Source organism: Terrapene carolina, unplaced genomic scaffold (assembly GCF_002925995.2).
Source record: "Terrapene carolina triunguis isolate 2854851 unplaced genomic scaffold, T_m_triunguis-2.0 Scaffold191, whole genome shotgun sequence".
Classification (NCBI taxonomy): Eukaryota; Metazoa; Chordata; order Testudines; family Emydidae; genus Terrapene; species Terrapene triunguis.
This window is the reverse complement of record NW_020664542.1, coordinates 153146-168636: the sequence shown is the minus strand read 5'-3', so window position 1 is coordinate 168636 and position 15491 is coordinate 153146. Positions and strand designations below refer to the sequence as shown.

The window sequence follows — 15491 nt, the reverse complement described above, 5'->3', positions numbered from 1 at the left end:
TGTAGCCCACGAAAGCTTATGCTCTAATAAATTTGTTAGTCTCTAAGGTGCCACAAGTACTCCTGTTCTTTTTGTTGTTAGTTTGTTACATGAAGGAGAACTGACCCCACTTGGATCTCCAGCTTTCGCTCCGTGTCTTGCCATGTGAAGGTTTGCACTTATCCCAGCGAAAGGGCTGACAGCAAGGAGTCCGCACTGGCAGGGAATCCCACTGCCAGCCAGCAGCTCTTTCCTAATCAGAAACTTGCATCTGCACTAAGTGGCCCCGTTATAATTTAATAGCTGCCAACGGAGAGGCCACAGCTCGGCAAGGAGGCATCACAGACTGGAGCGGAGCCAGGAAACCATTATCGCCGCATGGCAAACTCCTGCCTTCCCAGAAGGTTGCAGCCACATCCCATCAAGTCACTGCTAATGAGGCCAGATGCATCAGCAATGACTAGACGGGATGCTAGTGTAAATGGAGGAGGACCGAAGTGACACCATCGCACCAGGCTCCAGTCCCGTGTGCAAACGGATCAAAACTTGGGTTTCTCTGAATGCTCCTTCCGCCAAGCATGGAACACCATGTCAGTTCCCAAAGATCCAGTTCCCTGCACTGCCCTGAGCAGTCACAGCCCTTCGAGGGCGAATCAGCTTCGAGACGACGACAGCTAAGGCCATGGTCATGCATCCCGAGGGGTCAGGGCGCAGCAGACAGCATAGAAGAGGAAGGGCTAGGTGAGAACAGTCCAAGGATAGTTATGAGCGAGGCCCGGGGATGAAAGCAGGGCTGCTTAGACCCTACACTGGCTTCTCATCAAGGAGCAAGGGAGAGGCAAAGTCCTGCTCCTGATCTTCAAGGCCTGCTGCAGGCCGGGCCGAGATCAATTCTCACGCCGAGATGGAGTGAGCTCCGAGGGACCAGGCAAGCCGCCTGGGAACAGGGGATGCAGCTTCGTTGGCAGGCAGCCCTGGGCTGTGGAACCCCTTTCAGCAAGCACCAAGATAGTCCAGGAGACTCACCCTATGGAAACTTCACCTGCTTAGCAGGGCTTTCCCCAGAGCCCGGGAGTTATTCTGCAAATCCCCCTCATATAAACTAGGCGGAAGGGGCAGGGAGCAAGAATCAGCTGGCCAATTTTACGCTCCCTTTGGAAGGGGCATGGTTACGCCGGGGACGAACGCAGGATAAATCTTTAGACAGCTTAGACTGGAGAGCATGTGCCTGTTAAATAATACCAGGGGCTGGTGGGACTCGCAGCTTTCACCCACACCACGGCATGGCTTTATTTATGGGACTCGTGCTGCTGGGCGTTTTGGGATCCTAGCTCTTGCACCTGTAACCAGGGTGTTTCCAATAGGTGGGGCTGCCACGGGCACGGGACTGGGAGTGAGGCAGCACGATCCCTGAGGCAGCCCCCCGGAGCGGCACGTACCTTGTCATGCTGCTGCACCTCGATCTGCTTTTGGGTGCTTTCCAGCTCTTGCAACAACGTATTCTTAAACATAAAAAATGAGAGAGAGAGAGAGAGAGTCCGTTTAGCTCAATCAGTGGACATGTGCCCACGCGGTCGAAGTTGAGCCTCAGAGGGGGCCGGGCTGATGGACACACGTCAGAACAGAAGGTGACGTTTTCCAGACGCTCAACTGGCAGTGATTGGCAGTGGGAGCGATCGCACGGACAGATCCACCTTGGCAACAACTAGTTGTGGCATCAACCATCTGCTTTAAAATCCCTTCCTCGGGTACTCGCGGCTACCGCAAACTGGAGTGTGAATAAACAATATCTGCAAACTGCGCACCCCTGCCCCAGGCCTGCACTGGGCTGCCCCAGGCCATAAGAAGAACATACGATGGGAAGGGACCTCTGAGGCCATCCAGTCCAGTCCCCGCTATCACAGGCAGCCCTCTCATCTCATCTCCTTCATAAACTTACCAAGCTCCATCTTCACACCAGTGAGGTTCCTTCCCCCACTGCTCCTATAGGAGAAATATCCCCCAGTCCTGAAGCGAAGGGCGAGAAATCCGGCATGTGCCACAGACAACTGCCCCTTCCCCCCGCCCACCACGTGCCGCATCCCTGCCCCTCACACTGTGGGAGTCTCGCCTAGCTAGCCTGTATGCTCTTTGGGGCAGGGACCTTCTGCTCCCTGGCAGCGTCCAGCACAGTGGCCTGTAGGTGCTACCACAATACGGATAATAGCGAGTAACACTGAATCGGGACTGCTAGCGACCGGCCTGGGAGGCAACAGGTGAGATCTGCAGAGCTGCCCAATGCCCGGTAGAAAGGGACGACCAATCCCACAGGGGGGTTGGAAATGCCAGGCCTGGTTTTTCCAGCCCTTCTGCCCATCTCTCCCCTGTGCAGAGGCTGCAAAGTTGTACTCTCCACAGAGCCGTCATGGTCTCCCTTTGCCCCTCACGCTGCAGTTGGTACCTTTTCCTCCAAGGCTGCCATCCGCTCCTTCAAGTGAAGCTGCAGCCGCTCATTGGACTCGCTCAGCAGCCGATCCACCGTGTCAGACAGCCGCTTGTTATGCTCCTCGTTCATCTTCTCTCGCTGCCGGGCCTGCAACGGCAAATGGCAATCAGCCGCCTGAGCCCCTAGAGCTGGGGGGGATGCTTTTCAAATGGTTCTTTAAAGGAGTTGGGAAAGGCCCAGCCCATCTCCTGGCCAACACAGGCCCCTACCCAGCACTGGGACAGCTTAGCGAAAAGAACCTACTGAATGTGAACCTGGCTGAAACTGCTACTGCGTGGTCTCCCTGAGCCTGCAGAGAACCTGACCAGGTGTTATGTATCCCACTGATGTCAATGGGGGCAGACTCTGAACCCTAATGATGACATGTTGTGTGACACCGTTAGCTATTTCGCTGCTGGAGGCTTTAGCACAAGCGCACAGCTTCCTCGCTGGTGTTGGATGCAGTGGTGGATACTGGGGCAGCTGGTTGGTGTCAAGGGGTGCAGGGGTGGGGAACTAGGAGCTCAAGACACCATCAAAATTTCTAATGACTTCCAGCCTTACCCACCACGGGGGATGAAAGAGGAGATGCACCCCGTGCACACCTGGTCCAAAGCCTCTCAGCTCCTGGCTGTCGAAATGCCCCTGCTGCCTTCTCCCCAAGCTGCCAGCCTCCCCTGAGCAGCAGTGAGGACAGGCCGAAACAAAAGGGGAGTCCTCAGTCCCCCAGCCAACATGGGGGGAGCTGTTACAACAGGGGTCGCTGCTCTCCCATGCTGTGGCTTGGAGGGGAACCTCTCCCTCTGCTGTTTGCTCTCCCTTACTATAAACCCTTCCCCCTGCCATTCCTGTGATGCACGTTATCAGCACAAAGCACACAGACACGTGCGAGGAACATAAAATACAACCTGAACCAGGTGAGATGCTGGCAGTGCCATGGCCGGGCGCTAGGCAGGAAGGACAGGCAAGGGCCATCCAGCCTGCTCCAGTTCAGAACACAGCAGCACGTGCCTGTAGCTCCAAGCTCCCAGCCAAACACTTCCCTGCTGCCACTCAAGTAAGGAAACCTGCCTGGGTGCCAGTGACCCTCCTGGACAGTGCTGTGGGCAGGCTGGATTATAGAGCAAGGGGCGTGGCTCGGCTGCGGGGGCACATTCACATGGTCATTCTAAGCCCCTGTTTTCAGACTCTCACTAACTGTCAGAAATAAGCAAAGATTTAGGTCGAAATCCTTCCAGGCCCAAGAGCAGGATTCACACAGGACTCTGCTGAGTTTTGAGTCACCGGAGCAGAGATTTTATTTATTTATTTGTATGCTTTAGCTCTTGCTCTTGGGGCGCGCAGAAGTGCCTGCGTTTCCAGGCTTCAGACTTGCGAGAGCTGACTGGGTTTTTCGAAAATAACGAGGGGCAGAGCCGAGGCGCAGGGAAATTATCACCAACATCAGAGGATCACAAGGACAACCCAAGGAGAGCAGCTCACCACGCCACATGCTTTAGAAAGGTGGACCGGTGTCCTGATCCCCACCTGGGGCCTAGATGGGGGAAGCTCATTGGGTCTCAGGCCATAAACAAGTGTCTCAGGCTGTTCATTCCTGGAGAAGCGGACTCTTTGTAAATCGGTGTCGGAATCATAGGAGCACCTGGCCAGGGGCAGATGGAGCTGGTGAGCTCCCATCTGAGAGCTCTCCCTGCCATCCTCGGGGCTTCTCCACATAGCTACCCTATCGTCCTGCAGCTCCCCCCATGCCTGTGAGCCCTGCCGAGCTCTCAGCAGAGCTTTCCCATGACCCCAGCCCCGCCCTGTCTCTCCATACAGTTCACCCAGCCTGCTGCTGTCGCTGGGCCATACACTTGGCTGGCTGGTTTGACAGCGGCTGGAGGTTCTAACCACATAACACGCACCTGGCAGGAAATCTAGAACACGGTTTCCCAATGCTTCTTGTTCTAGGTTTGCCCATGACCCAGAGCCAGTCAGGGGTGGGGAAAAGCTGCCGTATCCAGTCCCCGTTTCTTCACCACAATCATTGCTTCTGCCAGGTGAGGGAGCCCCTCTGCTTAGACCAGCCACGCCCACTGCACTGGGTTAACAGGGTCTGGGAGCGACCCCACCAGCCAGCCCGAGCTCGTTGTGTGCACAGCACAAGTTTACTTCTGGGGCTGGACCCCAGTAAGCTGAGTACAAGATATTAGCTTAGGGCCTGACCCTTTACAGTCAATTCAAGCTCCCTGCGGGGATTAAGCAGGCCAGTGAGGGAGGAGGTGAGTTAGGCTCTTCCGATGCAGAGAAGATGCTCAGCAATTTAAACAGTGTTTCCTACATGCAAATAGTCTCCCCACGCCACAGGCTATGGGCCCATTCTCCTCTCACCTGCCCTGTTCTGCATCAGTGTCACTGCCCTCACTCCAAGAGCATTACACCTGTGAGAGCAGAGAAGCATCCCATGCACTGCTACAGACTAGGGACCGAGCAGCTAGACAGCAGTTCTGCAGAAAAGGACCTAGGGGTTACAGTGGAAGAGAAGCTGGATATGAGTCAACAGTGTGCCCTTGTTGCCAAGAAGGCTAACGGCATTTTGGGCTGTATATGTCGGAGCATTGCCAGCAGATCGAGGGACGTGATCATTCCCCTCTATTTGACATTGGTGAGGCCTCATCTGGAGTACTGTGTCCAATTTTGGGCCCCACACTACAAGAAGGATGTGGAAAAATTGGAAAGAGTCAAGCGAAGGGCAGCAAAAATGATTAGGGGGCTGGAGCACATGACTTATGAGGAGAGGCTGAGGGATCTGGGATTGTTTAGTCTGCAGAAGAGAAGAATGGGGGGGGGGATTTGATGACTACTTTCAACTACACCTCTACCCCGATATAGCGCTGTCCTCGGGAGCCAAAACATCTTACTGCGTTATAGGTGAAACTGCGTTATATCGAACTTGGTTTGATCCGCTGGAGCGCGCAGTCCCGCCCTCATGGAGCGCTGCTTTACCCCATTATATCCGAATTCATGTTATATCAGATCGTGTTATATCAGGGTAGAGGTGTACCTGAAAGGAGGTTCCAAAGAGGATGGATCTAGACTGTTCTCAGTGGTAGCAGATGAAAGAACAAGGAGTAATGGTCTCAAGTTGCAGTGGAGGAGGTTTAGGTTGGATATTAGGAAAAACTTTTTCACTAGAGGGTGGTGAAGCACTGGAATGGGTTACCTAGGCAGGTGGTGGAATCTCCTTCCTTAGAAGTTTTTAAGGACGGGCTTGACAAAGCCCTGGCTGGGATGATTTAGTTGGGGATCGGTCCTGCTTTGAGCAGGGGGTTGGACTAGATGACCTCCTGAGGTCCCTTCCAACCCTGATATTCTATGATTCTATGAAGCAGGCCCAGGACTCTAAGGCGGTACATAGATGGATCAAACAGATGGAGCGAGATTACCATGCAACTAGCATGATGGGGCAAAGCCCTAAAGACTAGGTGGTGAGCAACCCAGGAGCAGGAGAGCAGCCCTCTGTTTACTCCGCCTGGCTTCAGAGACGGAGATTATCAGGGCTTTCCCCCTGGTATGGGAGGCAGCATTCTCTTGGTGTCCAAGCATATGACAGGGAGTCAGGAGATCTGGGTCATACTCCCAGCTGTGCTAGTGGCTCAGTGCTGGGCCTCAGGAAAGCCATTTCCTCTTGCTGGGGCTCAGTTTTATCATCTGTAAACCAGGGATGGTAATTCCTTCCAACCTCACAGGGCTGCGGTGGGGATAACGTGTCCACACGGGAAGGACTTTGAGAACCTCAGATGGAAGGTGCTAGCTAGAGTTGTGCAAAGGACGTGGAGAATATGGCAGCACCCACCATCTTTCAGTCCCCTGGGGGCATGGATCAGCATTCATATCGTGCTCCCAGTCAGTGCCGCTAATGATCCCACCAGCGGACCAAATTCAGTGATGAACCCTGGTCACCTGGCGCCTGAGACATGTTGCGCATACACTAAGAAGAATTCAGTCCTCCCAGAGACAGGCCTTGTTTAGACTAGGGAAAAAGGGGTGTGTGTGTGTGTGGTGGGAGAGGGGTTATAAATGAAGGGAGCTCAGCGCCTTTGACATCCTTCTGAGCACCAGGGGTAGGTGCAGTTTAACACCTGGACATTTGAGTAACCCTAATGGGTCGCCTAGATAAAGCCACTGGGATAAAGCAAATATGGCATGGGAGATTCCCCATCCCCTCACCCAGAGCTCCTCCTAGAACGCCCCACAAGCACCTCCTTCCCCAGCCCCACACAGAGCCACCCGCGTCTTCTGCCGCTTCGCATTCCCAGGAGGAGATGCCACAAACGGGAGCGGAGGAGGAGTAGCCCCGCCAATGTCCACGGCAGGCGGGTGACTCCTGCATCGGTGGAGCTTACCCTCGCCAGCTCCTGGTTCTTCTCCTCCAGCTGACTCTCCAGCTGCCGCAGATGCTCCTCGATACTCCCGTGCCTCTCCTCTGCCTAGGAAAATCCAAGGAAGCTTCTAGGAGAAGCCAGCACGTAAGGCTCCAGAGAGCTGTCATCCTAGTTAGGAACGGCACTGACCCGCCAGAGATGGCAATGGGATTTCAGTGCACTCCGGGACCCCCGTAGTGTCCCCAGGCACATCAGCTGGACTCACTCACTGAGCGGGCAGTGACAGCTCTCCACGGGGGGTTTGGGGGCTGGGCGGCCCTCACAGGGGGCTCAGCTGGGCCTTGCGCACTGGCTCTCTGGCCTGGCATTGGAGTGCTGAAAGAACCCTGGTTCAAACTGCTCTGCACCAAGCAATGATGAGAGCAGGCAGCTAACTCCTGCTTATCTGGGCCTTGGTGTTCCCCCTGCCCCCCACCAGGCCCTGTCCCACACATTTCCAGGAAACTGCTCTGCCACAGGGGAACCCTTCTCCCCGCTTGGCGTGGGCTCCCTCTCTCCCCAGCTCCTGGGTGGGGTTGATCCCTTCAGCATGAGCCTGCAGGCACCCAGCTGGGGGAACCCGAGGCAGCCATGGCTGGGCACAGCCTACTGAGCACCCTCACCAAAGGCCAGCAGAGTCTGGCAGCGTGAGCTGGTGAGGGTCAGGCAGCCGGGCACGAGCAGGGACACAGAGGAGGCTGATGATGACGCACAAAGGAGTTTGTAGAGACAAAGGCCACTGTGGCTGCTGCACCCCGCCCATCCCTGGGGCAGTCCCAGCTCTGCCTATCATGGGCGTCTTAGACACACACTGCCCCGTCAAGGGGTCCTAGAGGCTGAATGCCCCACTGGTGCCTGCTGGGTATCTGCACACCCTGGCAGGCACCAGATGCCAGAATTAAACTGGGGTGTGGCACATGCACTTGAGGCACCGGGCTGAGGGACCCGGACACCTACACATCCCAGAGCTGCAGGAGCTCAGGCAGCAGGAAGGGTGGGCGTGGCCCTGGCTGCCTAAGCCACGCCTCCTCTCTGCCTACACTCCCACACAACTCATCCCCAACACCACCCTCATTAGTTCAGGCCACAGCCCCGCTAGCAACAACCAGCTCCCCACCACCACCGTGGGGTTATTTGGCCCCACTCTTGGCAGAGCCTCTCAACAGAGCCCACCCTCCAGCAACTTCTGAAGGCACGGACCCAGGAGGGGCCTCTCTGCTCCTCTCTCTAACGCAGAGTAACACAGCCACCCCCACTCTGGCACACACATCCGTAATGCCCCTTCACTTAATGCTTTCAAAGGAGTTGGTGTTCTGCATCAGCGACAGTCATGCACCATCCAGACAACCTCTGAACGGGCAGTGGATCCTCTCAGCTCCATGCTAGGGCTGAATGGCCTGTGTTAGACAGGCGGTCAGACTAGGGGATTAACAGGTCCTTCTGGCCCAAGAATCTAGGAATAATGGGGAGCGGAGGGTGTTCCCCGGGGAGGGTCCCAGCAGGGCCTGGCTAGGTCCTAGCCCCCTACTCCCGCTGCCCACGTACCTTGGTAAGGGCTGCTATCCTCTGGGCAAGCTCTGCTTCCACCTCCGGCAGCGTCTCTGCCTTCCTCATCGTTTGCTGCAGTTTCTGCTCGGCCAGCTCCAGCAGCTCCTGGAGGTGCCGAGCCTTCTCCTCACACTGCAGGACAACGCAGAGGAGACGCACTTAACACGGAGCCCTCTATACCCTAATCGTCCCAGCTGACACACAGACAAGCAAACAGGAAGGACCAGGGAAACCTGCCCTCCACAGCTGGGTGAATTTCAGGGCCGCTCCCAGAGATTGGGGGTTCATGGAAAGCACAAAACTTGGCTAGTTTCCTCCAACAGATATTACCAGCTTGGATCAGACCAATCAACCAGTCTCCTGGCTCCAACATACCGGCTGCAGAAGAAAGCGCAAGCATCCCCCTAGTGGGCAACTGTGGAATTACCTGCCCATGTGGGAAGTTTCTTCCTGACCTCTGGTAGTTGTGATTGGCTCATGCCCTGAAGCAGGAGGATTTTGATTACTTATTAATTTTTTTACCTTCCTTAACATAGCTGTGGATATTTTCACTATCCATAGAAAGAGATAACTCCATCCTGAGTCCTGCTGAGTTCTTGACCTCAATGATCTCATGGGGTGGTGAGTTCCACAGGTTAATTATGCAGGATGAAAAAACTACCCCCTCACAATACATTTTGGCTAGCTCTAGGTATCAGCTGGGCTGGCAGTTGAGTCTAAACTACCCAACCTCTCCAGTGACACCCCTGCTGAGATTTCCCCGACTTCAGTCCCTTTCTCAGCAGTAGCAATGGCTGCGTTTAATTAACTGGAGCGGGCTGAGCCCAGCATGGCACCTGAACCTGCAGAGGGAGGATGTGAAGGACATGGCGATACCTGTAATATTTTATGAATATTATATGTGCCATCTGTTTGGATGGTGTTGCTTGCAATCTGGTTACCAGGGGTTAATTCAAGCAGGGGTTACTTGCAAGAAAGAGGACAATAGCTTCAGACAGCCCGATTTACCAGTACTTAAAAAGATAACACAGGCGTCATTTGCTTTTGAAGTTTTAAGTCTGACCACAGGAGTTCAACAGTCCGGCTGGTAACCCCAGGATCCAGGCAGGAAAAATTGGAGCAAAGAACTCTGAGGGATACAAGGAAAGTCCATGAAGGACTGGGCAGAGAATGAGGCAAAGATTGCTGGAGGGCAGAGCCGAGCTGAGAAACTCCGGCAAGCACCCAAGGTGCTATGGAGCAGGGACCTGGTCGGCGAGCGGGAGAACCGTGGGGTTACAGCTAGCTCTGGAGCCATGACAAAGGGCTTCGAGGGAAGACCCACTGCTGATCGGCAGGCGGGGGCTGACTCCCGATGGAGCAGGCAGGCATCTCCAGACAGGATGCTCGGCTGAGGGGAAGGACGGGGGCTTCCAGGCAGCTACCGAGTCTGCAACCCCCCAAGCTGTTTCCCGTGCATACGCTGCTCCTGCAACACCGGGGAGGGCCCAGTACCTGGCGATGCAGAGACTCCTTGTTGGCCAGCTCGTTCTCCAGCTTGTCGTTGAGATCGTGGATGGAGGTGGCTTCTCTCTGGGCAGCCAGGTAGCGCTTCTCCAGTGTGGTGATCCTCTCCTCCATGTCGTCCTTCTGAGCCAGAGCCTGCGGGGACGGGGCACCAGCAGAGTCACAGCAATCCACAAGCCCAAGGGCCACTACCCCAAGCCTGAGTACGTAAGGGGGAGCCCTGGCACGTGCCAGAGAGGGGCTTAGAGCAGTAGGAGCTAATAGGACAGGGCTTGACAGCAATCAGGGGTCACAGTCATGGCAACAGACCCTCCTGTGCAGAGTAACCTGAAATCCCCTATCCAAGTGTAAAGCCCTGGGGAGGAGCCAGCCCATCGCACCCCGTGTCCCTCCTCTCCTCCACGCGCCCCTTCCCCGGAGGCCCCCCCACCGCTCATGCTCTCCACGTCGCTCCTCTCCTCCTCCTCCCCCCGCCCCCCACGCAAGGGCGCACTGCTCACAGGGATGCAACGAGCGGTGGGGGAAGGGGTGGAGAAGAGGAGGGATGTGGCCAGTGGCGGGGACCTCGCGGGGGAAGGGGCGGAGCAGGGAGGGGAAGAGGTGGAGTGCAAGCAGGGCATCCCTGGCCGATTATACCAGCCACCTATGCAGCAAAGATCCCGCCTGCAGCAGAGCGCCTGGAAGCCGAACTGGTCAATATCTGCCCAGCGCTTTGAAGCTGCCCCGTGCTGTTAAGAGCACAGGGATTGTTAGCACAGCTGGAGCACAAGCATCTGACCTCTCGCAGATCCCTTTGGTACTTGCTGCTCATCTCTTCTGATTTGATAAGATCCTTCCTGGCGGTGCCTAGATCCTCTTCCAGCTCGGCAACACTGGCCACCAGCCCCGCCAGCCGCTCTTTAGCCTGCGAGAGCTCGAAGTTCTGCTTCTCCAGGAGCTCCTGCAGCTCCACCACCCGACTCGCCTCATCGTTGGGGTGGATGGAACCGTTGGGGAGTCTCTGCAAAACCACAGGACAGAAAGTTTTAGCACTGAGGTGGAGCAGCAGCTCCTCGAGCTTGGTAGTTGTACCAGACCTGCTGGCTGGCGTCTTACAGAGGGCCCAGAGAATTGCCTGCATGGCCAAGCTGGCTAGTGGAGAGCTGATGGAGGGTGCAGAGAAGAGGGATGAGGAGAGGACCCTTCGGTGTGGACTGTTTGAAGCACATGGTCTCCACTTAATCCGGAGGATTTGGGATCATTTTATCTGCTCCCTGTTTAATCATGGGCCCAGCGAGGTGCTCGATGCCCCGGTTAGAAGTGCACCACAGGTGCCTCGCTTGGCAAGAACGGCCCACAACGTCCTCCAGTATTCGGGGGGGGGGGGGGGGGGGGGGGGGGGGGCAGGGGGGCAGGCAGGAGCAGAAAAACCTCAGGGCCCAGTCCTCTGCTCTCACCACGGCCTCACACCGCTTCCCTCTCCCAGAAGTGGGGGAACCAATTTGCTTGGCATGTCCCAAGATCCCAAGGCAAGGAAAAGGATCATGAAATGTCAGGGAACCAGCTCTGTGCTCCGGCACTCAGGGAAAGAGGACAACAAAGCCACCCCCGATAGCCCCGAGGTCACCTGGAGCTACACACAGCCGCCATTCAGACGGCAGGCATGGAATAGCGCAGTCCAGCTCTGCTCCTCCGATGGGGCTCTCACCTTCCATAGAATCTTCTGCCCTGGTTCCTTGCCCTCCACCCTTTTCTCATCTTCTCCGACTGGGGCTTCCCTTTGCCCTGGGTCCTGCTGCAGAACAGTTACCTGCAAAATGCAACCATGTTTATGCATAAGCTCCCAGCCCTATTTTTAGTGCCCCATGCCCTCCGCTCCCTGCCAGAGCTGCGGGCCCCTGCGCTGCAGGAACTGAGATCGTTGTTCACAGAGTCACAGATTTAAAGGAACCATTGTGATAATCTAGCCTGACCTGCACAGCACAGGCCAGAGAACCTTCCCGGGGACTTCTGCATCCAGCCCATCACTTCTGGAGGACCTAGATATCAAAAAGGTAGATCCTGAGCTAGTGTAAGCTGTCCTTGCCCCGTCGAGCTATGGTCTCATGACAGCAATGGAGTGATAATACTTCGCACCAGCTGAGGATCTGCCCCTTGATCCCCACCTACAAACACTTTAACGTGCGGACCCCCGGGTGGGAGGAATCGGGCTGGCACACAGGGGTGTGGCTCGGAGAAACGGGATAGAACCGAGACAGGAAAATCAGGCTGAAGAGGAAGAAAACTCCTGAAGAGCGAGATCCGCCATGGCCCCCGCTCTCTGCCCAGCTGCTGACATGCACCCCCATCTGCGCCCTGCCCTGGCATGGGGCCCCCACCATACCCCCCTGGCAGTGCCAGGGCAGTGCATTCGTGGGGCTGGGCTGGTTCATTTCCGAAGAGAGGGAGGGAGGGCACTGGGGTGAAAGGCCAGAGAGAGGAAGATCATAATCAACCCACCCAACCGCCCAGCTCCCCGTACCTTCTGCTCTCCCCCACCTGCCCACACTCCACCTGTCAGCAAGCAGGGCCTAAAGCACAGCCAGGCTCCAGGCAACCCAATGAGGGCAGCTGGCTTGTAGAAGGCTGCCCGATGAGTGGGAACAGCCAGCAGCCCAGCTGCTCAGCCCAGCAGTTGCTCACAACATTTGCCTCTGGCTACGATAGCTCCTGCTCCTGCCTTGGCCCTGCCTTGCCTCCCTCCAGTAACCCAGTTCTGACCCTCAACTTCTCCGGCTCTGACCACTGGGAACGATCACCCACATCCCGGTTGCACTCCCTTGGCACCGCCTTTAGGAGGACACCCCTGACATGCTCCAATTTTGTGCCAGCACCTTCCTTTGTACAAGCCTCAGGAACCTGGGCCGGCGCCACCCGTGCACACCCTGGTGTGCAATGCACGAGAAGGCTGGCTCAGAGGCACACGCGGTTCTAGTGACAGCCCAAATCGGCGCCACACAGCACAAGCCCATGCTCATGAGCCAGTGAGTCACACAGAGCAGAGGCCTCATCCTGCTATTGTTGCGGCGGGATGGTGGCCCAGGGTGGCCAAGTCCCGGGAATGGTTCTCTCCCTGCAGGAAGGCCAGGGGCCGGTGGGCGAGAGAGGGCCCAAGGTGGGTGGCTGTCCATAGGGTCAAACGAGGGAAAGAGCAGCAAGTCCGGAGGAGGAGAGAAAGCTCCATTCTCTGCTCTCAGATGTGATCTAAGATCCCATCTCTAGCATTGGATTCATTGCCCAGGGGATGCCCACGCTGCAATCAGAGACGTGACTAAAGCACACGCAGACAGACCCGCGCTAGCTCGGACCTAGCTAGCGCCAAGCCCAATAGCAGTGGTGCTGCGGCAGCACAGACTTGCCACTCAAGTACGTACCCAGAGTCCAGGCTGTGCCTGTACAGCCCATATGGAAGCCCGGGCTGCTGGGGCTTCGCTGCGGTTGGTTCCCGAGCTGGCTAGGTCGCAGCTAGCTTGGGTGGGTTTACCCGTGCTGCAGTCACACCTCTGAGCGCAGTGTAGACAGACCCATAAACACACAGGCCAAAGGACCAGGAGCTTCCTTCAAGGGGATGGAGACTGGTCTCTCTCCTGGAGTTAATGGCAGGAGTCGCGCCTCTGCCACCGAGCGGACCGATTCACTGTCCGATCAGGTGCCTGCTGCTCCGGGCCATACCAAAGAGGCCTGGAGGAGCATCAGTGTTTCTTTCGGCTACAGCGAGGGGTTCCAGCCCCCCAGGAAGCACACGGCCGCCCAGCACATGTTGGTAGCAGACGAGGCCCCGCGGGCCCCGGGGAAGGATCCCGAAGCCCCCTCTTACCTGTTGATGGGCACTCGCCAGCTGCTCTTCTAAGGTTGCCACTCGCTCTAAGGCCGCTCGCAAGCGCTCTCTCACCTGCAGGTGTTCGAGACAACGGGAAAGGCTGTTACTTAGCTGCTGGGTGGGCACTGCTGACTCCTCGACTCGGCCCGACTCCCAGCACGTGCTGGGACCCAGGATCACGCCCTAGCAGCATGGTACTGCCCGATCAGCAGCCACGGGCCAGAGCCGGGAGGGGCTGTAGGGGGAAAGCCTGGGGAGGGTCACTGAAAGATTCGAGTCTGTGCTACTCCCACGGTGCCTTTCCACTGAGGGCTGAGCATGAGCATCAGATTGGATCCCCCTCCCCCGGCGCCACGTGAGCGGCATACAAGGCGTCTCATCACCAGGCTGCCCAGGAACCCCAGCTGCTCAGACAGGGCCCAGGATTTTGTTCCCATCTATGTAAGTGGGCTACTCCTGTCCCACTTGGCTCCAGCCTTCCCCCAGCTAATTCTCCTCCTCTCTCCACCTCCAGGCTCCCTGGGTTGGCTTTCCGGGGAGAGCCACGCTGCCAGTGCCAGCATCCCCAGCCGTCCGTCCCCAGCATGCAGCAGTCTGGGGTCAGGGCAGCTCGAGGGCCGAGCAGAGAGGCGCCCGAGGCCAGGGGATCACTGCGGGAGGAGTCAGCATCTCAACACCAGTGACACACACCCCAGCCTAATCCCATCTACCTCCCAACAGCCGAGCACTCCACCAGGGCGCCCAGCCAGCAGCGGGTCTCAGGGATGTTTACACGCGAGTCTGGACTGTGCCTGTGCCCTGGAGCTGTGCCCCGAAGAACCTGAACCAGGCCTGTGGCTACAGTGTAATAGGGTCACTGCCTCCCTGCCAGGTCCCCTGGGCTCTGGGCGGAGCCAGCAGTGCTTGGGGCAGCTGCTGCATCTTCGCAGGGGAGAGGAGACAGCAGCTCGGACGGCTCCTTTGCCTGCTTGCCTGCTGGGCTGGGGGACCCCCTGGGAGAGCAGGAGGGGTGCTGGCTCTGCAGGCCAGAAGAGGAGAAGCCAAGAACCCGCCACCAATAATGTCTCTGAGTTTCTGCCCCAGGCCAGGTTAGAGCACCCTGGGGGCTGCTCTACCTTATCCCAGCTGGCAGAGGTCCCCAATGGGAGCAGCACAGGGCAGAGGATCTGCCCCTGAGCACTGATGGTGGCCCCCTGGCTTTCAGCCTGCAGGGACAGGACACCAGGGCTCTCACATGAGCCAACTCCTTCCAGATGACCGACCCGAACCTGATCCCCCTACTGCCGAGCCCTGCCATGACTTTGAGCCCCCGCAGCTATCTGAACCCTCCCAAATCCCCTGCCCCAGGTGCCAAACTGCTCCTCTGCTTCCCCCCAGCCACTGACAATGCTGAGACAGGCCCAGGTTTCCAAGATAAAAGTCTGCCCCCTGACCCACCCGGGAGCAGGAGGCCCCTCTGAGCAGGGCTAGCACCAGTCCTGGGCTCCCAGCTGGGCACCGTGCTGCCAGAAAGTTGGCCACAGCTTGGGGGAGTGCCGAGGACAGTCAGGACAGAGCAAAGAGCTGAACCCGCCTAGCCTGGCCAAGAGATAATCTGGGCAGCGGCGTCTCTCGGACGGGCTTAGGTCATTTAGGATAATACTAGGGGCACAGTCAGAGGAAACGGGGTGATATTGAGAAACAGACACTTACAGGATCAGTTCCTGTGAGCGAGGGGCTTCAGGCTGTGGACGGGTTTCCCACGGGACAGGGT

General features: G+C 57.1%; 1 protein-coding gene across 1 annotated transcript in view; it reads right to left on the bottom strand.

Moving 5' to 3' along the window:
* Nucleotides 1–15491, bottom strand: part of PPFIA4 (PTPRF interacting protein alpha 4) — a 116248-nt gene that overhangs the window by 60527 nt on the left and 40230 nt on the right. The window contains exons 4-11 of the mRNA XM_026654363.2: nt 13736–13810; nt 11588–11689; nt 10679–10900; nt 9889–10035; nt 8392–8526; nt 6829–6912; nt 2420–2551; nt 1419–1481 (exon numbers count right to left, since the gene is read on the bottom strand). Coding sequence (XP_026510148.1) covers nt 1419–1481; nt 2420–2551; nt 6829–6912; nt 8392–8526; nt 9889–10035; nt 10679–10900; nt 11588–11689; nt 13736–13810 — 960 coding nt within the window. The remainder of the gene's footprint in view (nt 1–1418; nt 1482–2419; nt 2552–6828; nt 6913–8391; nt 8527–9888; nt 10036–10678; nt 10901–11587; nt 11690–13735; nt 13811–15491) is intronic.